Source organism: Nymphaea colorata, chromosome 7 (assembly GCF_008831285.2).
Source record: "Nymphaea colorata isolate Beijing-Zhang1983 chromosome 7, ASM883128v2, whole genome shotgun sequence".
Classification (NCBI taxonomy): domain Eukaryota; kingdom Viridiplantae; phylum Streptophyta; class Magnoliopsida; order Nymphaeales; family Nymphaeaceae; genus Nymphaea; species Nymphaea colorata.
This window is the reverse complement of record NC_045144.1, coordinates 4,607,821-4,632,266: the sequence shown is the minus strand read 5'-3', so window position 1 is coordinate 4,632,266 and position 24,446 is coordinate 4,607,821. Positions and strand designations below refer to the sequence as shown.

The window sequence follows — 24,446 nt, the reverse complement described above, 5'->3', positions numbered from 1 at the left end:
CTCTTCATCTGTTTTACGTGTTTTGAGTTTCTGTTCGAATCTGAGCTTCGTTTTCTTGCCCATGATATGGCTATGGCTCTGTTTATACTCTTAGCGTCAAGAAGCATCATCGATTCTCCGTTTTCTGTTTTCGTTTGTCAAAAATGTATATATGGTCATCTAGGAATTGCCATTATCAATCGGCGTCTGCCCATGGAAACCTGTGTTAGTCCAACTTAATTCAGTCTGCTGTCAGGATTTCATCTATTTGTGCAATGTCTCTTTCCTTAATTTCCTATGGTCAGGAGACAAGGACCATCGTCAACGGATCCATATATTCTCATACTTGATTATCTAATATGACAAAGGGGATTCAGAAATATGGACCTGGTTTCTTCGGTTTCAGTAAGTTTTACAAGAGGACTTCCGTTTTCCGGGCTATCAAATTGTTAGTTTTACTATAAAACCATTATGTCTACAAGTAACCCGATCAAATTTTTGGTGTTATTCTAAAATCATGTACAAGTTTAACTCTCTGGTTATACGAGCGGCTCTCTCTCTCTCGTTTGGGGAGATCCTAACATGGAGGTGGGTTTGCCTTTTAATTCTTCCCCATTAAACATCTGTTCCACTTAATGCCTGTGGATCAGAGTCTTGGTTATTCGTGATGAGGGATCTTTGTGAAGGCCGGATTTGCGTCAAAAGCATCCCATGCTTACTGAATAATGTGATTAGTGCTATAGTAACTAGTTGCATCTATTGTTGTCCTTCACTTAAGGCTCATGTTAGATGTCCAACTGCACCTACACAAGAACATGGGAAGATGAGCTTAACGTACTTGCATGCAGGGGCGGAGGGAAGGGGGGGGGGGTGCGCCTAGGCCGTGGCTCGCCCCAAACTAGCTGGAAAAAAAAATTACATTAGAAAAATAAAAAAAATTTAATTGTTCAATGTATTTTTTTTACTTAGGTACAGTTTGGTCTTACCCAAATTTGAGGTTGGATTATTTGGTCTGTCCCCAAACGAAATCCTGGCTCCGTCCCTGCTTACATGCATGAGCTTTTCTTAGGATGAATTTTCTGGAAGCCTACTCAGAACCCTGCAAAATGCACTGTTCTAGATATGTTGTTATGGACTCAACCCTTTGACTTTGTCCACCACCATTCGATCTGCAGTTCCGCATTCCCAATGTTATAAATCATGAGGCCAAAATTCAATAGCTTCAACTGCGTTACAATTTGGCAACGAGTATTCAAGCTTTTTTTGTATATGAATAGATCCAATGTAGAACGGATTTTCAAGGTTTTCTGATCGATTGGGACGTACTTGGGTATGTAAAATATGACAAGCCCACCCCAACTCCTCACTGCCATATTTCTCTCAGTTACAGAAGAACTTCTGCTCAGAAGTGGAATAACAATTTGAGAAGCACCCACAATCTGCTTTTTTGACCCGATACGATTCCTGACGTGAACGGTTGGTGGGAGTATAAAGATTATGTCTGACACCTAAATTTTTCTTAAGCGAAGCCCTAGCTAGCAAATTGAATAATAACATAAGTAGGTAGGCGAGGCTAGGGCTGCTCGGGCTCAATCAAGTTTGGCCTTTCAGCCGGCGTAGCCAAATCAACGCCCCGTCTTGATCTCTTGCCGACATAGCCAGAGCATCGCGCTTATGCATCATGAACCAAGAATGTGCTGCAGTGCTGCCCAGTCCGTTGATCACCCAAAACATTCAATCCATCTTGCCCGCCAAGGTACAGTTAGCTGTGCAAAAAATGAACACCCACCACGGACGTCAATGGTAACAGGAACCTGGTGCTCCGTGAGCATGGCCCTTTTTTGGAACACATTACCAAACGTCCCCATAGGTGCGTAACACATGAACTTCACACTGGTAACGTGCGTGAGAAAGGTGCCGGCAGCGTGAATGAGCGCGCAGGCACGAATTTACGTGGTCCAAGTTTATTCTTGAATATAAACAGCAGACACACACCGAGCAAATTTGCAACGACTAAGAAAGCTATTAACCATGGACAAACTTGAATTTCATGTACACAAAGGGCAAGATAATTGGAACCAGGATAAAGGTGAGAACCAGTGCTCCCTTACGCAGATAATGTAATAGCATGAATTCCACGAAACCTTTCCATGGCCCTTCGGGAGTGGTATCACTTGATCTGGCTTAAAACTTTAGAAATCTTAAAAAAATCATATGAAAGTTTCTTCACAATTTACATAATTCAGTTTCCCAGAACACAGAACAGTTAGACGCAATAAAACTAGCAAACCCCAGATCCAGGTTACATATCAAGGATGAGGACCACAAGGATGGTAAAATACACAAGGGCGATTCAACTGCAACAGTTGCTTGTTTGCTGAATTGGCTGCCCTTTGATCTGAACAGAACTTGGGCCACTCTTGTTTGCACTAGTCTGAGTTCCCATTCTGCAAAAAAAAAAAAAAAAAAAAAAAAAGACGAAAAGAGGATCACTAACATCTGCTTCATTCCTGAACATGTTTCAGCAGGGATCAGTCCCAGTGCCTTTTTTCATTTATCTCGTTAACACTAACAATGATTAGCGGGGTAGAAAATAGAAGAGAAATCAATGACTCCTTCCTTCCTGAAGATAGTAAAAAAGATAACACCATTTTCTCATTTATTTGGAGGATATAAATGGAGCTCCTTCAGTTCGAATTATCAATAGATACAAAACTTGAAGGAGCTGCTAATTGCGGGTACCTTTCTCAGCAAATTGATCTAAGCACAAGCTTTCAACATTTCACGTTAATAGATAGTACATGCTACAGGACTCTATTAAACTCATTTATGATAAAGACGATAAAAACAATCAGATCCAAGATACTAGGATCAGTGAATTATGCCAGAGATTAATAACTGTTGGTATATCAATCTTAATTTGAGCAACTGTTGGGGCGTGAACTTAAGTTTCTACTCAAGAAATCAGAGGGTCAGGATGAAAACTTCATCCTTCAATCTTGGATCGATGCCCACACTAGATTAATTAATTATAAGGACCTTAGCTCCATATCCATTATACACAACCTGAGACAACTGAAACAAGAGCTACTGTCGGGCTGCATAAAAAGGATGTCAATTTTGTGCATCATTGAGATTTTTGACACACATGACCCTACCCAGAAAATAACATATAGTCCAGAAATACCCTAACCTTACAGAACTACCAGAAACAAGTAAGAAACCTTATCCTAATTTCCTAAAACATAATAATTTTAAAAGAATAAACCTCATACATCTGTCAGGAAAATAACAAAAAGTAAATGTTACCTCTTCTTGATTTCACCAGCCATTGTTAGGAAGGCCTGCTCAACGTTAATTGAGTCTTTGGCACTTGTTTCAAGAAAGGGAATTCCAAGCTCATCAGCAAAGGCCTGTATTTTCAATAATAAGTAGTGCCCAATAAGCTCAGGAGTATATCCAAATATGTAACGATTGCAAGCAAAAATATCCACAAGCAAGAAATACAACATCAGATCAATATAAATCAACCTTCGCTTATCAGAAAAAGTGAAAATTTGTAGTGTGATTGATGGTTACTGTAGGTCATTTTCCCATACTACTATGCAAAACAAGAGAAATCACAACCCAGAAACACAATTAGATGGAAATAAAGTTGGAAAATCATTCTGAAAAATGAAAATTACCTTCGCGGTGCTTGTTTCAACAACCTTGTTGTCAACCAAATCACATTTGTTTCCAACAAGAAGCTTGCATACAGAATCACTTGCATATCTATCAATCTCATTGAGCCATTGCTTGACATTATTAAAACTCTCTTGCTCGGTAACATCATAAACAATCTGGAACAGATTCATTAAAAAAATTGATTAATGGAAAATCTACAAGGTGAAATAATAGTTAAACTATCATAAACCAATTTTTCAAAAGAAGCAGCAAAATGTAATTCAAATTCAACAACACAGGCTAGAGAGCCTAGCAATCAATATTAGGGCAACCTGGCCAGTCAACTAATTAGCCTAGCTGACCATCACTTGAGTAGTCTCGGTGGCTCTCAAATCCAGCCAGATGCTGACTAGTTCACCAAGTTGGTTATTAGTCTGTTGGCCAGCTAATCAGCAAAAACCAGTTCTCCATCATTTGTTGTCTGTGACTGTTTTGCTGTTCAGAATAGATATACTTATTTGTGCATGGTGAGGGCATTCTTGTGCATGTGTGTGTGTCTATCATGTGTAATTAGATGATTAATTGATTTATGCATAACTTTTTTGAATCCTTTCTATGCCTCCTTATAACATGAATACATGCTTCTTCTTGTGCCAACGCATAAGGCTACACATGTGCATATATTGGTGTTAGATGTGTGATTAGTTCACCACTCAGTTCATGTATAATTTTTTTGATTTTTTTGTGGTGTGCCTCGTGCAATTAGTTGATTATTTGATTCACGGTTCTTTTTCCATAGTGTCTAAATATGGTGTAATTTTTTCATTTCCTATTTGTTTATCTTGTTTGATTAAGTGATTATTTCAATTGTTTTCCATTTCTCTGTATGGTACTTTTGTGTGTATATATGTTTGTACTTTGTAGTAAGTGTATGTAACTATGTATGATATATGGAAGTACCTATATAGGTGTGTGTGTGTGTGCACGCGCTATCCTACTCCTTGAATGAATATGTACTTGGTCCCTATACCTTTGGTTTTAATTCAAATTCCTTAAATATAATGTTTTGGTTATGTCTACTGTCATGCATAGCTAGATATAGCGAGTGAGTCTTTCACTTGATTTGTGGTGATAGTGATGTGTTTCTTTTCTATTTCGGCAAGTATTTTCTTTGGGGAATTACTCAGACCAATTAATCCCAGTCAAACCTCCTACTCCTTTTAAGGGATCCACCAACTAGCAATTTTCAGCTCATAGCTTAAAAATTTTTTCAAATCCAAAGTCTCGCTCTTAGCAGCATGATATTTCAACGGTTGTGGTGATAGCTTCTAAAACATTAAACATGTATATTTTGTTCATAAGTTTTAATCATTTCACAATGTCCAAGATATTTATCATGAGCAACTCTTCGTCTGAAAGAGAATAAATAATTAAATTGGCATGTACATAAAATGCTAGAAAAGACAAGATAAGCTTACAATGATTCCATGAGCCCCTCTATAGTAGCTGCTGGTTATGGTCCTAAACCGTTCCTGTCCTGCAGTATCCCACTATTCAAGGAGAACAAGTAAAAGAGAAAAATAATAAGATACTAAATCTAGAACTATTGTAAAACCAAAAGTTATTTCTTAAGAGTTGGGAACATTTAAAATCAAATACTCAAAAAACTCATTCAACAAATTGATGACCAACTAAGAACCATTCTTCCTTCTAGATTTGCATAAGGTATTTTACATTTATAATGTAAATGAGTAACTCAAACTTCCAACAGGACACCTTCATTCTTCATCATTTTATCAAAGCACAAAGTCACCATCTCTCCATTGCTAAAAGCCTAAAACTGAAAATTAGTTAAGATTTTCGGAATGCTACTCAGGATTGAGATCCTTCTGTTTCCTTTTGAGCCATTTACTTCTCCTTTGATTTGCTTAAGGATGGCTTATCCTAAAAAATGATAACACTAAGTGTGCTAAGTTATCTACATGAGCTACCGTTCTGAGAAAAATGCTTCACTTAATACAACCCCAGCAAAAAATTGCATTTTTCTGTCTATCCATGCTCAAGGATTGAAATATTGAGACTCAAGTAAGGGTGGGCAACAGGCCCAATACCAGCAGGGTAGTTGGTTACCCAGCCCATGAGGGACCGGGCTTGGGCTGGTTCTTTGACTCTTGGGCCAACCCGACTCGGTATTGGGGGCCCAATTCATCCTGATATATATACAGTTAGGACTCGTCTCTCCATATTTTTTTTGGCTATATATATATTCATCGGCATATGATACTAGCAATCGGCTTACTTAGAAATTTTTGGTGCATCTTCAATGGCTTCTTTAGAAACTCTCATGTGTCGCCGATAGCACCCTTAGAAACTCTTCATATGTCGTTGATGACACTCTTAGAAGCTCTCAGCAATCGTTAAGGGTTTCTGAGAAATTAAAATATAAAATATTAAAAGTTTCAAATATGGGTGGACATTGAACTGGGTAATAACCCGACGTGTATAAAGTTGATGGTTAGGCCCAGACCAATAACTAAGCAGGTCGGGCTTGGGCCACCGACAAAGGCTTCCAGCCAGCCCAAGCCCAACTTTGTTGAGCCTTTTGCTGGCCAGATGCCCAGCCTTAGACTCAAGGAGACATTTTCTAAGGCCGTTTCAAGCAACTAATGTATACATTCATTAGTGCATTTCTAAGATGTATGTGTGTTTGACAAAGTCACACGCCTGAAGTAAAAGATCAAAAGAATACGTAATGAAACTTTAATGAAGGAGACCAAGATAGTAATCCACCAACAAAAGTCACACACTAGGAGTAAAAGATCAAAAGAATATGTAATGAAACCTTAATGAAGGAGACCAAGATAGCAATCCACCAGGGAGGTGAACACATTTTTTGTCTTCATTCATTTTTGGTCTTCATTCCCACGACCTCTATATGAACACATTATGTTCGCTTTCTATATAATAAATTCTTACAAATAAAATCAAAGGAAAAAACAAAAGGAAGAACCAAGGGAGAATTTGCGTGATAGGAGGATTCGAATTATCAAATCAACAAAATTTATGTTCCCAATAAAAAATATAAACTCAAAAAAGTTTAGTAATTGAATTCACACTCAGAAAACAACCACCAAAAGAATCAAATAAATCAGCAGAATAAATATAGTACAAATCAAATTTCTTTGGGGACAACTCACAATCTGAAGCTTGATCGTTTTCCCATCCAGTTCCACAGTTCTGATTTTCTAGAACATCCGAAAAGAGAGGCAAAAGAATAAGTTCAGTACAATAGAAGAAAAGAATAGTGCAAAAAGAAGTTAAAAAGAAAAGAAACGAAGAGATTGAACTCACGAAATCCACACCAATCGTGCTGATATAGCTGTCCACATACGAATCATCCTGCAGAAAAACGAAAACAATAAGCACCAAAACAACTACAACCCTAGCAACACTTGGTGAACAAGCTCAAGCATTCCCCGACCAAACCTTAATCCCCTGCCACCAAATCAAGAGATGGAAAACCAGGGAAACCGATCTCACCGCGAATCTGAGCAGAAGACAAGACTTCCCGACAGAAGAGTCTCCGATCAGCAGGAGCTTGAAGAGGTAATCGCTACCCAAAAAAAAAACGAAGGCGGAAACAAAACGTTAACTCCGAGAACTTTGCCAAAACGACAGGAAAATGCGAAAAGAGAAGAAGAAAAGCAACTCACTATTCGTTGCTCATCTTGATTTCGTTCCTGAAAAGGAAACTTAAGAACAAAAAATCTATAACAATATTAAAGAGGAAGAAATTAAGAAGAACCTATTGGTAGGGAAAGGGAGAAGACTTATTTTTGTTTTCACTCCAAACGCTTCTACTTCCTCCCTATTTACACAAGAGGAAGAAAGACTGGCCGAAGAAAGGGTTTCCTTAGCCGTGTGTTGTCTTGCAACAAAAGCAAATTGGGGGCCCTTTCCCCTTTTGGCTTTCTTTTTCTTTTTCTTTCCGCTATCGAAAGCCATTTATATTATCCTTTTTAATTTAAAAAAAAAATCTCAAGATTGTTTTCAATTTTCATGTTGGATGGACCCAAAAAGTATTCGATTTAACTTAGTCCTGTTCACAAATCCATTTCTGTTTCGAAATTTGAAGTGCAGAAGATAATCCGATATATATATATATATATTTAAACATTTTTTATATTCACGTATTTAAATTCCATCCAATACAAATAAACAAAAGTTATGTTTGAATCTGAAATCTAATTTCACAGTCTAAATCTTATCAAAGGTCAACTTTACATGCACATTTGAATGTGAATTTTGCACCGGTCGATTTTCAAAATGTAAGGGTATTTATTTAAAGACTAAATCTGATCTCAATCTGAATTCAATAGGATGTCTAAATATACCTAAATCCAATTGGATGTCACTTTTTAAATATATATATGATTTGATCTGATTTTTTAATTAAATATTTAATTTTTTTAATATCCAATTTCTTCAAAACGTAAGACGTCATATCCAAGTAGTGACTGGCTTTTTACAGTCACCCAATCATTAAACCAAAATCATCTAATTTAATATGATAAATGTTTAAAATAAAAACAACCATCTAGTTTAATATGATAAAAACAATGAAAAAAAAATTATTGACATTGTTTACACATTTTTTTGTTTTTCTTTCATGCATCAATTTGATTTATATATATATATATATATATATATATATAAAGTGAGAGTGAGTGAGTGATAGTTGATAAAAAAACATGAACAAAAAAGTGGATACTAATACATATATATAATATGTTCCAACTCCCATCTATCAAACTCTCCCATAAACCATAAGCCCCAACAAAGATTACTCTCAATTGAAAAAAGAAAGCGGATACAATAAGTTATATGGATAGCGAAATTATATAATTATGAAACATATAGTCGACATATCAAAAGTAACTTAACAAACTAGAACTTCGGCTGCAATTTACTTGTTCGAAACCTAACTTTCTATTAATATTAATATGACAATGCATGACTCTGTAATTCTCAAATTTCTCTGTTGTCAATAATAGAGGGAACCATTATATTCTATACCATAAACTTAAATAATTTACCTATGGCTGGGCACCCGCCGAGCTGTCGGATACCTGGTATTCAGCATGATTCGAACCCAGGCCCAAGAAAAAAGGACCCGGGCAAGCCCGAGTCGGGTTCGATAATCTGTTTTTTAAAAAAAATTATTAATTTTTATATTATTTATAATATTTTATTACAATTAATTTTTAAATTTAATCAAGCAAGGCCAGGGCCCAGACTCGGGCCAGGCCAGGCTGGAACTCGGGTTTCGGAGTCGCCCAAACCCGGTTTTTGGATGTCGGAGTTTCGGAGTCGGGCCGAGCCCAAACCCGGTTTTTGGATGTCGGGCTAGCTCGGGCCCGACTCCTTATCAGGCCAGCCCGATGCCCATCCTATTAACCTCTCCTCCTTTAATATGATAAATGTCTAAAATAAAAACAATGAAAAAAAAAGTATTGACATTTTTATCGTTTAGTTTATATATATATATATATATATGCACTCCAACTCCCATCTATCAAATGTCTCCCACAAACCATAAGCTCCAACAAAGATTACTCTCAATTGGAGAAAGAAAGCGGCTAGAATAAGTCATATGAATACCGAAGTTATATAATTATGAAACATATAGTCGTCATATCAAAAGTAACTTAACAAACTAGAACTTCGGCTGCAATTTACTTTTTCCAAACGTGTCTTTCTGTTAATATGACAAGGGAGGACTCTTTAATTCTTAAATTTCTCGGTTGTCAATAATATAAGGAACCATTATATTTTATACCATAAACTTGAATAATTTACCTAAGGTTGGGCATTGGGCGGGGCTGTCGGTTACCTGGTATTCGGCCTGACTCGGATTCAGACCCAAGAAAAAAGGACCCTGGCAGGCCCGATAAGCCCGAGTCGGGTTCGATAATCAGTTTTTAAAAATCTTTTATTAATGTATATATATATTTATAATATTTTATTACAATTAATTGTATTTATATATTATTTTTGTATTTAAAATATATTTTTTAATTTAAACAGGCAGGGTCTGGACCCAGGCTCGGGCTCCAGTTTTTCGAGTCGAGCCGAGCTCGAACCCGGTTTTTGGATGCCGGGTTAGCGCAGGCCCGACTCCTTATCAGGTCAACCAGATGCCCAGGCTTAAATTTACGGTCCTATTAACCTCTCCCCCTCAAAACATTCAACAAAAATTATATACTATGCTTATTATTGTAATCAATTAATTCCCATCCCCACATTCAACAAAAATAATATATTATGCTACAACTAAAAATGTTTACCAAACTTTTAGGAGCTGTTTGGTTGAAGACATATTATAACTATTAACTAAATCTACCCTGAAAATTATGACAGATTGATGGAATACTTGCTTCATGAATAAACTCTTTTTTTTTTGTATATTCATCGAACAATTACAAACTATTCCTTTTGCCAAATGGGTCGATTTGGTTGCGTTTGATTATCTGATGGATGTTGATATCAGATCCATGGTTTTCAAGTCCGAGACCCCCAAAAAAAAAAAAAAAAAAACTGAATGGAAAAAAGTGTGAATTCCAAATCTACATTGAGGGAAGAAGCTGAAATCCACAGTTTGATACGACTGTGGATTTCAGCCATACGGATTTGAGATACCCTCATATCTGAGGTCCGTGGGGAATCAAACACAACCTATTTTACCTAGATTTGGTTTTGGAATCAACTCGGCCAAGCTAGCGATTTGGTATATGATTAATGCAAATTGGGCCCATTAGGTTGTGGGACTAAATTATGAAATTGTCTTGTACTAGATGGGGCATCTTTGGTGGATCTATTGTATTAGGTTGAGTTTAAAACAAATCATGGTTTATTCAGAACTTCACTGAAGAAAGAAGGATGAAATGCAACCTCAGTTTTGCCCAGGGGATGTCAATATATTAGATTCATATCATGTATCTAATCAGTTTGCTTCAAATTAAAAGATTGGATCGAATTCAGACTTAAGAAAATTTCGATATCAAATTAAAAAATCGGATTGAATTCAGACTTAACAAATAAGATCCAATCATGTTTAGTTAGATTTAGGTTTGGTTTTCTATTCCAGTGCGAATATGTGAACATCTGATAGATTGGATATGGTAAAGGTGGTTCCAATTTAAATATGATCGATTAGGGTTGGTCTCGTAAATGGAACATTTTGTGAGTGTTATACTAACGTGCAACAAAAATCGGAACATATTCATGGACACTTAATTCTAGTGATAAATGAATATGCCTCCAATCTTTGGGGTAGATTCAGAGTGTTTCAACTGCCAAACGACCTCTTAACATCCAAGCCTTGTGCAGAATTAACAGGGATGGTGGACAAGTAGAACTTTTTGTTTACTAATCAATGGGTGATCTGATCTAGAATTATACTCAAACCCATAATCTTGACCACTGATTTCCAATTTGATGTCTGATTGGACCAATTTGAGTCAGAAAAACACTCACTGCAAATTTAAAATTTGAATTCATCTGCTTCTTGTAACTTGAAGTTCCCAAGTTCAAACCCTAGTAGTCAGTGTCCAGGGTGGTTGGCATAACAGATGAAGTGGGGGTTGATAGGGGCTAAGGCGACTAGTATCTGTTTAGAATCTTCAAAGCATCAACTCATTGTACTACAAAAAATATGTCACAGACAAGCAAGTTGAAACATAGTAGATGCACAAAAAGCAGATCCAATACTTTAACGGGGAGAAGGATTGGGTGATGGCTTTAGCCTTAAGCCACTCAGTGGGTCTCTCCCACTCATCACTCGGAAGTCCAAACCCTCAACTAAGTGGCTGAAGATATAGTGTTAATTAGCAATGTTGTAAAAGACATAGCGTAACGCGTATCTGTCGGGCCGACCTATACACCATATCCATTGAAATAAATATTATTTGGTTTTGATAATCTTATTTAATTTCTTATTGATTTTCAAATAATCCAGGATTTTGTGATTTCTTGTTACTTACAATAATATAGTACATGAAAGAATTCATTTTAGGGACATCAAAAATAGACCCGGTTCATTTAAGCTTGCAACTGGATGACCCGGATCACAACCGGTTAAGATCTTAGTTAGGAATCCACAGAGACCATTTTGGATCCTTGATCTGATCTGCGAGCCAATAACTGCTACACTTTCGATTACCATCCATCTCAAAGATGAACAGCTATTTAAAATTCCAAAAAGGCTTCCAGCTAAGCTAGTGCTCACAGATGATGGTGGAAAGTTATCAAGTTTGGGTTCTTGCCAGAGAACTGGAATCCAATTAAAACTTGAATTAGATCCATAACTTAGAGAAGTGTGCTGATCCAATGTGGTTCATGAAATTGGGCATGTAATACATGGAATGAATTGGGTATCTTTTGTCATTACCAAATCAAATCATAAGATGTTCACTATTATTTTTGCAATTGAATTCGGATCCAAATATGACCGAAGAAAAGTCATACCACATCCGGGTAGAGTTTTGAAATTTAGAATTAGAATCTGGTCTGAATCTTACATGTATTTTCACATACGAATCCAAATCCGACTTTTAAAATACACAACCTAGTCAAAATCATATTATGATATGTTAAAAACCAACTTTTAAAATGTATAGATACTCGCATTCGTACTGAATTCAAACTGAATCTCATTCAATACTAATTTAAAATCGATCCGATTAGAAGTCAGTTCTTAAATCTGAATTTGATCTATTTTCTTGATAGAAATTATATATATATATATACAACCTTTTTTTGAAACAGTTTAGTTGCAAACTCGGTCAGATTCGACCCTCTTACATCTCCATACCTGACCTACCTATTAGAACACCCAAACTGCGATTCCTCCAGCTTGAAGACAACTCATAATATATATATATATTATCATCAGCACCAACTATGCTTTCCTTCAACGCCATACAGTCCATAAAACTGCCCCGACTTTTTTAGGGCAATTAACCAACTATAATCAATGAACTCAAAAGGGACTCACATTGATGAACTTAAATGATCAATTATTTTCCTACCAAACCATTTGTTAATTGTACATATAATGTAAAAAACTTTTTTTTTAATATTTTATCATCTTACTTTTTGTGGTCCCTCACTGTCACCTAATCTTCACGTTATAATCCACTTTCCCCCTAATTAATGTATATCTAAATCGACATGGCATGCAAATATTTATTATAGCGAACCCATGATGTACGCACGCGCACACACACACACACAAAAGCCTACCTTTGGTAGCCAAGAACACGTTACCTAAACTAAAAAAACGAGCCAAAAATCTTGGAGAAGAAACAAGCGCCAATGTATAATAAACAAAATTTTCAATCTTAAATTCTTCAAACATATAAAATAGTTGAAAAGTATATATATATATATATATGGAAACAAGCAAGTGACTTAGGAACACCAATATATAAATAAACATAAACAAGCAAATTGTGTGGGTACGAGAGAGCCGACGTTTGGCTCGACCAATATGACTTATGAAGAGTCAGTGGCTTATAAAATTTGTTGCACATGCATTATGCACATATTTTGGTTTGTAATTGGTGGTGTAGTTAGATTCTTCATGTATTTTTTTAGAAATTATAAAGATTTGAAGTCGGCAAACAGCTTACTCTCTCACACATGAAGCTAACTGGATTGGGCAGGGCGCCAACCAAGTGGATCTTAAACAACCATCATGTGTTGGCTTTCGCAAATCCTGTGGGATTTGAATCAGTAACCGACCACCTGCCATTCGCTAATCCAACCAGTTGCGCTCACACTCCTCAATTCTTTAACAATCTGCCAAGCTTTCACATCTAGTGATGTAAATATAGAAAACCGAATTTGTCGGTCAATTATCTACTGAAAATTCACCTGTACATATTTTTATGTGACATCAATCAGATAAAAACTGCAGGCGATGTTGATGGTTCTCATATTTGTCGTGTACGAAGGTGTAAACTAAGATATCTCAAGATATGCTTGCAAATATGTGTAAAGATAAAAGGATTTTGTAACGTGATTCAGAGTTAAAATGCTTTTTTTTTTAATTGTTTTTTTTACTACTCATTTTTTCTACATTAAGTCAATTATAGCTCACTTTTCAAAATCAAATTTGGAACCAAGGAGCACAAGATCCAACGTTTGTATAAGGGATGAAGACAAATTTTTACCATATTCTAAATGCCTATGGTTCTAAGATTCAGTGAATTGCATATAAAAAATGAATCCAACTAGTAATGAAATCAGAATTTGCCTTTTCTACCAAGTCCAGCCAATTAAAGAGAGTTGATTCTCGGGTAGTATCCAATCCATCTAGATTGACCAAATAATAGTAATAACAACAATAATAATTGTTCCTCACTCGATCTGTTTCATTTGCAATATCTCTATTTTTCAACTCTCTGCTTCATTTTAATCCTTTTCCGGCCGGTGCCGGTGCATTGCGGACATTCACCATCTCCGGTGAAACTTTTTCCCGTTGCTGGTAAATCCTGTTGAATAAATGTTCATGATCTTAAAGAAAGGGCGTTAGGTCAGCATGCTTTTGTACTACTCAAGCCAAGATTAGGTAATCTTTCTCAACTTAAAAAATTTTTTAGGTATGAATCTCAGTTGTGCAAGGGGAGGTGGAAAAAAATGAACAGCAAACACTTTTATCAATAAATTAATGAGGTTCTCACACCTTTCAACTCCAACCCCAACAACTTCCCTTTCTCTCACTGAGATATATCGGCGATACGCTTTTAGCCTGTGACGGTTTAGTTCCAGGCCGTATCAACCGATACAGGCCGTTAGGGCTTGATATTGGCTGGCTTTGAAATGAATCGTATCGGACCCGTATCTTGTCTCTGTCGACCGATACGGTGGTACCCACCGATTTGAACAAACACAGACTTGAGCCATACCCAAGGTAGTTGTCATGTAAAAATCAATCGTCCACAAGGTCTTTGATGTTTCACCCACACCTGCTACTTAAGCTCCATGACCAACCCGTATTCCACAACCTTCTGTTCTTCTTCTTCCTCATCATCCCTTTCTCAGAAACAGGGGACCTTCTCTGCAAAAGCCCAAGAACTCTGAGAGCCCAACAGTTAGCCCTGATGGGTCTCTTCAGATCCAAACCCAACTCCTCTTCTCTCAACACCAAGCTCCTGCTCCTCTCCCTCTTCCTTGCTTTCCTCCTCTTCATTGCTCTCAGATCAAACTTCTCATTCTCCTCCCCGACACCAACATCCCCAAGAACAGCCACAGAAGCAGAAGCAACAGACATATCATCATCATCTTCTTCTTCTTCTCCTTCTTCTTCTTCAGCACCGGCAACATTAACAGAGTCATCATCTGCAACAACATCATTGATCTCGTCATCGCCAGAAGAGAAAACAGAGTGCCCCCCACCAACTGATCAGCCATGCACCAAGCTCCCGGCCTCGGTGATGGAGGTCCTCGTTCACTACGCCACCTCCAACATAACCCCGCAGCAGACCCTCAAGGAGGTGTCCGTCACCTCCAACGTCCTCCAGAAGAAGGGCCCCTGCAACTTCCTGGTCTTCGGCCTCGGTCGCGACAGCCTCCTCTGGAGCACCCTCAACCATGGCGGCCGCACCGCCTTCCTGGAGGAAGACGAGTCCTGGATACGGATGGTCACGAAGGAGCGGCCCGGTCTGGAGGTGTACCACGTCGGGTACGACACCAAGGTGAGCGACGCCGACGAGCTTCTGAAACTGGGGCTCCAGGAAGAGTGCACCTCTGTGACAGACCCCAGAGAATCTGGTTGCAGGCTTTCCCTGAAGGGTCTCCCTGATCAGATCTATGAGGTGCAGTGGGACTTGATCATGGTGGACGCCCCAACTGGGTACCACGAGAACGCACCGGGGAGGATGACCGCCATTTACACGGCTGGTCTGATGGCCAGGAACAGGAAAGATGGCGGATCCACAGACGTGTTTGTCCATGATGTGAACAGGGCTGTGGAAGACAAGTACTCCATGGCCTTTCTCTGCGAGTGGTACATGAAGCAACAGGAGGGCAGACTCAGGCACTTCACCATCCCCAGCCAGAGGACCAATCTGGGGAGCTTCTGTCCTTGAATTTTTTTTTTTTTCTTGCCCTTGATGTCTCACTTGCAGATTCAATTTTTCTTTTGGTGGGGAGGTGGTTCTGCTGCAACTGCTTCTCCAATGGCTGCTGTAAAGTAGCAAGTTCTTTTTTTACTCTTTTTTCACAGTTGACATGATCATGGATGGAGGATTCATGCAATGCATAAGACATACATATATACAGATGCAGATGTATATATTACACAGATAATGTTACGATTTGTGCTTATATGCATGCGTGTGTGTAGGTATGCATCTGCCTATGTCTCTGTCTATGTCCATGGCATAAGATATGGAGAGCTATTTCAAGGGTCCTCCTGACATCAAATAACAATGTTACTCTTCAGGTTTGGGAGACGGTGTTAAGCCATATTGCATTTTTTTTTTTTTACTTAGAGGAAAGTCCCTTTCTTTTCTTTTTCCATATGTTGTTGAGAATATCACTTTGTCGGCGACCTCATTTTTACCGTCAGATTAATATCCAGAACCCTCTTTTTACCTCGTTGTGGTATAAGTAAAAAACTGGATCAACTTGAAAAGGTAATAAATTAAATTTGTGATGGATGAGGACATTTATTTAAAAAGTATTAGGCCGGGTTCGGTTTGATATGCTTGGCTTTGGCTTGTAACGAGTTCGAGCCGAGTCATGAGGTAGCTCGACTGAGTGGACTCGTTCAAATAATTGACTTGAGTTCGAGCTCAACACGTAAGTGTTGAGTTGAGTTCGAGCCTTAATTGAGTTTGTCGAGCTTTAATCGACTCGAACTCGAACTCAACAAGTAACTAGTGAGTCGTGCTCAAGTTGCTTCCCTTGAACTATTTTCGAGCTTGAGGTTTCATTAGTGCGCCAGTTCGATTATAAAAAATATATGTAAAAATATAATATTTATAATAATAATATAATTAATTATAATATATATACATATTAAAATAAAATAAATAATATTTTAAATAAGTTGTAAGGCCAACTTAAGCTACCCAACTAGACCCGATGCCCAAATTTATGACTCAAAGCTCAAGTGAGGCAGGATATGATGTAAGTGTCGTCATGTAACCGGTTCTGGAACCCTACATTCTCTAGCTGCATTGTAGAGATATTTTCATTTTTTTATATATAAAAAATTTGAATTTCATTTGCCTATAATGAGAGTTTTTGGTTTTACTGGTTAATGTGCCTGAAGGATGCACATAATTTATTAAAAAACCATAAGAAAATGATTTCTTGTTTTGGAATTGTGTGTGAAAAGTAGGCTTCAAAATAAGAATTTCTCAAAACAATACGAGATCTGAATCTCTATGTGTTCGACCCCGAACATTGAAGTGTGTGTTAGAGTGCTCAAATGACTAAAATACCCAGAATGAGAAAAAGTGAAAATTATATTAAAAAATGAAAATGCATCTCAGAGAGTGACGTTGGAACTGGAAAAAGGCCTAATGCATGAGATTGGGCGTCTAGGGAAGGAAAAATAACAAAACATGGGGGCAGGTGTATAATATGAAGTACGATCTCTTTTCATGTGGCTCTTTTAAACCTTTTTTTTTTTTTTATTTACTTGTATGTTTGTCTTTTTTTTTCTTTTTAAATATTGTCATGTTACGTCGTAGGTAGAATGGACAAAACGATAACAAGTAACTGCCTCGCTGTTCAGTGTGACATTTTTTTTATTGGACTTCACAACAACCAAATAAAAGTCTACTCTTTCTCTAGCCTGTTGACCTCAGCTAATCAATTCTTTCTGTCTGAAAAACTTGATTTTCCTCCCTTCGTTGTGAGCAAAATGAATTATCTTGAGAAAATCATAAACTTTATTGGTCCCACAAGGAGTGCATCTTGCATGAAACTTTATTGGTCCCATAATGCAATGCATCGAAAGATCATGATTAAACACACTGTTGGATCCAATGCAATGCAGTTGGTGGTGTACCACGGAAGGTCGGTGGACACAAAAATCGAGGAGTCCTACTAAATATGTTCGGCCTTGAAGGGGGGCATCTACGTACGTAAGAAGAAAATTAAGTCAATAAATGGAAATCAAATTAAGATTGACAAACAAAAGATAAAGTAAAAAGTTATTAAAGAATTTGAGACAAAAATGCATGTGTTTATATAGCCCCAATCTCATACTTGAAAATTCGTTTGATGTGGGACTCATATGGTAAATATTATACTCTAAAAATTTAGTCTCGTATTGAAAATTATAAAGGATCTTGAGGGACTTACAAAAAGGATTGTTAAGTTATTGATTGTCATGGTTTCCTGACCTTTTTTTGTACTTGAAACCAACACTGCAATTCAGAGCCATAGAAAAATGAGAATTCGATATCTTTAATATGTGGCTAAAACATCATATTTGAAGCCATGGGGTGTCTGATCTCTAGTCCTTAGATATGAGATGCCCAATAACTTAAAATCTGAGACCTAAGGTAAACGAACGCTCAAGATTTTATAAGGGGTGTCTTCACTCTTCATTACCTTGGATCTTAGATCTAAGAACTCAATGTTACTTGAAATTCATACTTCCAACAAACCACATATTTAGGAACCATGAATTTAAGATCCTTATCCTCAAATTGATGGATCTCTTGCCATGAAGCTTTTGGACCTGATGATCTTCAGATGCAAAAGTTACAACTTCATATCGTAATTGAACACAACACAACATTTCAAATCGTAGGTCGAAATCAATGATTTAAGATCTTAAAATCTAAGTCCCCATGATCTCAAATCACCTGGAAGCTTAAATGTGTGAAGTAATGTGTTGCCACTTAAAAAAGAAATGATACTTTTCCATCAAGGTCATCTTCATTCTTCTTCCTTGCTCACTGACAGGTGTTGAATATGTATAACAGCCATCAAAACTAAGCCCCCAAGTAATTCACCGACTTGTTTGATTAGCTAGCTGGTTGAGCTATTTACCGACTTGTTTCTGCTTCATCTTGCAAGGAATCTACTTTCTTGAACATTTCTTGTTTGCTTTGCATGAAAGCAAGTTGTGTTGGCATTCTGGTGTTGTCTGAGTTCATTTCCTTCAAAATCTCCACTTTCATTGGAAGTCACTTTATCTTTCGAAGATTTGGTGCTCCGATCCCATAAGAAAAGAGCAAGTCAACATTTGCCTTTCAATTGGAGTATAGATTGAAGAGTGATGGGTATTTGGCTCCAAACACATAGTACCTCATATTCATATAAGAAAAGTCCTTAGTAATTGCCATCCATACTATAGATATAGGAGGGACATGAGTGTTTGGGGGCCTAACATGCGCCTCATATTCTTACAAGAAAAAGTTCATTCTTCATTGCCTTCGAACTGGAGCACAAATAGACGGCGCTTGGTATCTTAGAGCCAAACATACACCTCATATGCATTCAACCTCTTTCAAGCTACCATGTCACTATATCATCAGAATTTTTGTCCTTATAAAAAGTGATTTTTTTTTTCCTTGGATTGTTTTGTCGTTCTGCTGCTACATTTTTTAAATTTTAAAAAAATATTATTTAATTTTAATCCGATTCCAATTCGATTCAGCCGATTCACTGAATCGTTTGGCATCTCTCATTCCACTGAGAAGCCCATTTTGATAACATTGCTCAAATCTCTTTCCCATGCCTCTATCCCTCGAGTTCTGCTGAACTGAAACTCTCTCTCTCTCTCTCTCTCTCTCTCTCTCTCTCTCTCTCTCTGCGTGAAGAAGATGAAGAAGAAGTTGTTGTCGTCGGCTCCATGGAGGGACGAGGAGAAGGTGGAGCCCTTTGAAGACGCCAAGCTGAAGGCCACCAACCAGCCCGGGCAGACCCCCACCATGTACGTTCCTCGCAAGCGGTCCATCTCTTCCAAGAAAGGGCCGGAGGAGGACGTCCCGGAGATTGACCCTGAGCTCCGCTATTCCTTCCAGAGGAATTTTCAGGTACCCTTATCGTCAAAATTGCGTTGAAAACTCCATCGTTCTTCTCAATTTCACGCTTCCGGTATTAGCTTCTGTTTGGCTTTCACACTGGGGAAAGCAAAATGGAGCAGGAAGTAACCAGATTGTAGCTTTAAATAGCAGGAGAATAGGAATTAGGGCCTTTGAAACGGAGTCCATGTCGTTGCGAAAGGCTTCTTGATGATGGTAGCGTCGATACTTGTTATCTGAGAGAAACTTTTGGTTTCTGGCTGTGTTCCGTTGTGTTCACTTTGCCAAATTGCTTATATGTCTCCTTATTGCTGTTCTAGTCTGCCAATTGTTGCATTTTTCATTCACTCTTTCTCGAAATGCTGCAAGTTTCTGTTGGTGTCTATGTCAACTTGCTCAAGCCGTCAACTAGAGGGCATTCTTCTATCCTAATTGTTTCTTCCTTGAATTTGATCTTGATGGGACTCATTTTTCCAGTCAGACGTATATTACTTTATTTCCAGGTGGTGGCTCCGTCAAATCCTATGTGCCGCCTGTGTTCTACTTCCTGTCTTTTTTCCTACCCTTCTAACTTCATTTTTTCCTTTATATATAATTTTGGATGTTCTTATCTTATTTTCTGTAATCATTCATGATACGCCCATATTCAATCATCACCGCCATCTTCTATTTATAACGTTTTCATGCTACCATTGTCCACAACTAGAAATCACTCTGTTGTATATGTAGATTAATGTGCTGAGAGAGGAAGTATAAATTGTGTTTGTCATTTAGTTTTTTGCTTTTCATGACCTGGGAAGTTTTTTTTCAGGAAAGATGGTTGATTTTAAGAAAGCAATGCTGCTTACTAGGTTCTCTTATGTTGGTTGTCGAGCAATTGCTATGGGCTAAAATTAGCATCTCATAAAGCGCATCTGCAATTTATTATAACTTAGTGTGTTGCTGTTTCCTTAGCTGTCACACTTGGATTATGCTATGTCCCTATCGTCCAGTGTATGTAAGATTTCTACTGAAAATGGTTATTTTCAGTTAAAGTTTAAGTCTGAATTTCTTGTGATGCCTTGCTAACTTTGAGTAATTTGATTCTGTGCATGAAATGTGTATTGATGGCCTGCGACCAGTTTGTTATTATATATCATCACATGGCGCTACTCTATTCTTTACAAAACTATACCCCCACATACTTTCATGTTTTTTTAATTGTTTTGGGGAATGTTTTACTCAATCTTTTGTCGTGTCATTTGCATAATGTTTGTAAGGCTAGTATCTCTTGGCTAGAAGGGAGAATATATGGACATAGATCTGACTAAGCGATCCTCGCTAGGAAGACTAACATTTGTAGCAGTATCCGGGCCACCACAACGCCTACCTGCAAGAAGTTTTGAGCATAGGCAACTGAACATTGAACAACCACCTGCATAATTACTAGGCCAACCTGCCAAAATAATTCCATATGTGCCTACTACCTAGAGAAGATTATGACTGACCGATAAAGTAGCCCCATGTTCGGATTTAACAAAATCTATAGAGTGTACTTTGCAGGTTCTGCAAGATTACTTGATGTACTTGTCTGTATGTTTTCATGCTCTAAATCAAATTGACTTTTATTCACAAATCTGCGCCCTTACCTGTAGATATTTGGAACTATCTGTTAAGTTTCTGAGAGACCTAATTTTTGCAAACCATGGCACTATATACCTGCAGGTTTTGCATTCAGGTTTTGACTGAGTCATTTACAGGCATTGCTTGTGCCTCCGTTATTTTGCTTGCCTTGAATGGATTTTTCCTTCTTACTATTTTGCTTCAGTAACTATATTATGTGAATTAAAAATTCAGAATCACGTCAATTGTCTTATGTGAGGATCTCTAAGTTCATTGTTTTAATTTTCTTGCATTTACAGTTTCTGAGGAGAGTGTTCAGCATTGACACTGTTGTGAAACCGCTTCCTCCTGCTATGGCATATCATGTCTCGCGTAATTTAAGCTTCTTCACTCGCATATTCACACAGTTCTTTGGTATGTCTTATTTCCATCTCTCAAACAAGATGAACTTTTGTTAGTTGAGAGACTTAGTGAATTAAAATCTTGAATTGCTTGTTATGTTCCGCTTACTATCAAGGGTCTTCTTTGAGTTGGAAGAGGTTACATGATTTTTTTTTTGTCATTGTTACATTGTAGGCATAAGTTGCTAAATATATTCCAATATCTAGAATAGGTGCATATTTAATCCATGCATTATGTCAGTAAGAGAAGTTCTTCCTTCTTTCTATCTCCATTTTGGTAGAAATAACTGTTTGCCTCCTCCAGAGGAAGTACTGGGGTTTGTTTCCCTTTGCCTCAAACTTCCAGAATAACTCAGAAGAGATCTATTTTGCTTTACACTGTTCAATCCCATTGTAAAACTGAACCAAAGGAAACTCTGCAGGAACTAGTTTATCAACTTTTGCACATAGGAGATCTGAGACAGCCCTAGGGCTATGGGGAAAAATGTAGAATTGCCTTAAAAAAACAATTACATAGTTGGTCACCTCTATCTATTCTTTTGTGACTCTTGTCACTCCAAGATCACAACCAAGCGGTGACATGGCATGCTCATTTTTTATGCTTGACCCTTTTATCGTGGCATAGAAATGTTCCGTAAGTACCTGCTTTTGTTATTCCCTTTGCAAAGTATAATTCTTTTATTAGATGTAACCTGCATTTCATGTCTTAATTAACAGAATATTTTTGGTCAATTTGTTCTGAAAAATTTGGCCTGTCGATGCAAACTAATCTTGCTGGAGAGATGTTTCCTTTTTGTAATTTCAGAGAGCATGTAATTGTTTGTGCAAAGCTGGTCTTCCAGTCTGCTGAACCCTTCTTGCTGGCATTTGAACTAATCAGCATATAAGAAGCATCTTAGTCCAGTTTTTAGTGTGGCTTGCCGGCAATGTGAACTAATTTAAGCCATTCACCTCGACTCGGCATACGAGTGTCTTCACATCCTAGCTTATTCATCACACATGATGCTTTTGTGGCAGAATGCTACAAATCATTCCACATGGCTTTGGTTTCAATGTGTAATATTTTTTCCACTTCATTTTGACTTTTCCAGATCTTCCTCTCCCTCTTCTCTCTATTCTTTCTTGTATTTCTTAGCATCAATTTTACATGTTTATAAGTTATAACTGCAACCTCTGTGAATCGTGCCATGTTGCAAATCTTAAAGTTCAATTACCAGGCAGAGCCAGTAAAATTAAGTTCAGTGTCATGTTAGGAGACTTACCAGTTACCTGGTGATGTTATATGTTGCCTTTGTTTTGAACGCTTCTTGTTCAGTTCTGAAGTAGGCTTTTGTGCTCTGAAGGATTATAAACTTTGTTCTCTGAAAGCGAGCTTTGGTTTGCGTAATCTTTTAATTCATATATGACCAATCAAGCAACTTTGTGGGTCTTATTTGAAAACGAGGAAGGCCTGCAATGGGTTTTTCTGGGGGATGGAATATTGTAGCTTACTTTTCTATTATTCCTCTTTATTTCTTGTTGTTATAAGTCAGGTACGTCTCATTCATGATTACCTGAATAGTTTGTGGCTTTGATCTCACTACTGTATTCTCTTGCAGATCCTAAAGGCATAGCTGATGCGCAGAAGTCCCTTGGCTTAGGACAGGAAGAGAGAGTCCGGCGTGTTCGTTGAGTGTATCTTCCTTCTGATGACTGTCAAACATTTTCGTGGAGTAATGTTCTTTTTTCCTTTCTATCGACAGTGGGAAGTAGACAGTTCTTGTTGTGAGCTGAAAGTAAAGAATATTAGTGTTATCTTTTGATTACGAGCGCCAGATTGTTTTGAGTTATAGATATTGGCACCTTGGTGTTGGCTAGCATCCTTCAGATCGAAGATGTTTGTATTCACCACCAAATTCTCGCATCGGTCATCTTCGGGATGTAATAATGTTGAAAACCTATCTTAGATATAATCTTGCTCCCGCTTCATGCCTAGTCTTTCTTTCACTGACTTCTTATTGGCCTTTGAGTACGGTGTCGAGTGGCTTGCCTATTCTTTCCTCTGCAAAGGGCTAATTGCCACCTTAAGGTTGGGTTTGTTTCAGATCTGCAGTGATCTGAGATAGGATTTCAGATCCATGGATTTAACCATCACAGCATCCTCCCCAAAATCAAATCCATGCTACTAAAAATCTTCAGTTTAAACAAATTGAGGATTCGAATCTAAAATCCAAGGCTATCAAGCGCAACCTAAAAATGGTCAGCTGCGTGGCACTGGTTTTTCTTCCCCATAAATCTGCAGCAGGTCGCCATTGCCTCCTCAAAGCTGGCGTAGTGGTCGCTGCTTCCCACAATTTACCTCCCTCTGCTGCACCTCAGCCATCGGCCAATATGCTGCCCTGCTTAGCTGCTCAATGTTCAACAGACATGCGTACTCCTTTGCTTCTTCCTTCATGAATGGGCAGCACCGTCCTCTGCAGTTGCCACTGGAAATTCAACAGAAATGGATATTCCTCCATTGCCGGCGGTGATCATTAATTTACAGAGGAAGTATTCCCAGGATCCCCGTGGGTTTATGTCAACGTACTTCACTTCAGTTTTTTTTTTTTTTTTCAATTTTACAAGTGAAGACAACTTGAATTGAGAGACATCAGCGCTTTCTCATTGCGAGCAAACACTGGAATCTGCCAAGCTACTGATTCAACGAGTTATAAATTTGTAAATATATTACTGTATTATATGTTTTAACATAAAAAATGGATTA

At 37.8% G+C, this 24,446-nt stretch overlaps 3 protein-coding genes across 3 annotated transcripts; 2 read left to right on the top strand and 1 right to left on the bottom strand.

Annotated features, from left to right (window-relative positions):
• Positions 1–2,159: 2,159 nt before the first annotated feature.
• LOC116257528 (ras-related protein RABD1) lies at positions 2,160–7,589 on the bottom strand. Its single transcript, XM_031634372.2, has 8 exons — positions 7,359–7,589; positions 7,186–7,258; positions 6,997–7,044; positions 6,843–6,890; positions 5,124–5,195; positions 3,666–3,821; positions 3,289–3,392; positions 2,160–2,426 (listed from the first exon to the last, which is right to left on the bottom strand). The coding sequence occupies exons 1-8, from the start codon at positions 7,370–7,372 to the stop codon at positions 2,333–2,335; spliced, it is 609 nt and encodes a 202-aa protein (XP_031490232.1). The 5' UTR covers positions 7,373–7,589; the 3' UTR covers positions 2,160–2,332.
• Positions 7,590–14,705: 7,116 nt separating this feature from the next.
• LOC116257527 (glucuronoxylan 4-O-methyltransferase 2) lies at positions 14,706–16,176 on the top strand. The gene has a single exon (XM_031634370.2). It carries the CDS (start codon positions 14,811–14,813, stop codon positions 15,795–15,797), a length of 987 nt encoding a protein of 328 aa, XP_031490230.1. The 5' UTR covers positions 14,706–14,810; the 3' UTR covers positions 15,798–16,176.
• A 3,218-nt stretch (positions 16,177–19,394) lies between these two features.
• Positions 19,395–23,677, top strand: LOC116257264 (uncharacterized). Its single transcript, XM_031633879.2, has 3 exons — positions 19,395–19,712; positions 21,602–21,716; positions 23,302–23,677. The coding sequence occupies exons 1-3, from the start codon at positions 19,500–19,502 to the stop codon at positions 23,373–23,375; spliced, it is 402 nt and encodes a 133-aa protein (XP_031489739.1). The 5' UTR covers positions 19,395–19,499; the 3' UTR covers positions 23,376–23,677.
• Positions 23,678–24,446: the final 769 nt, after the last annotated feature.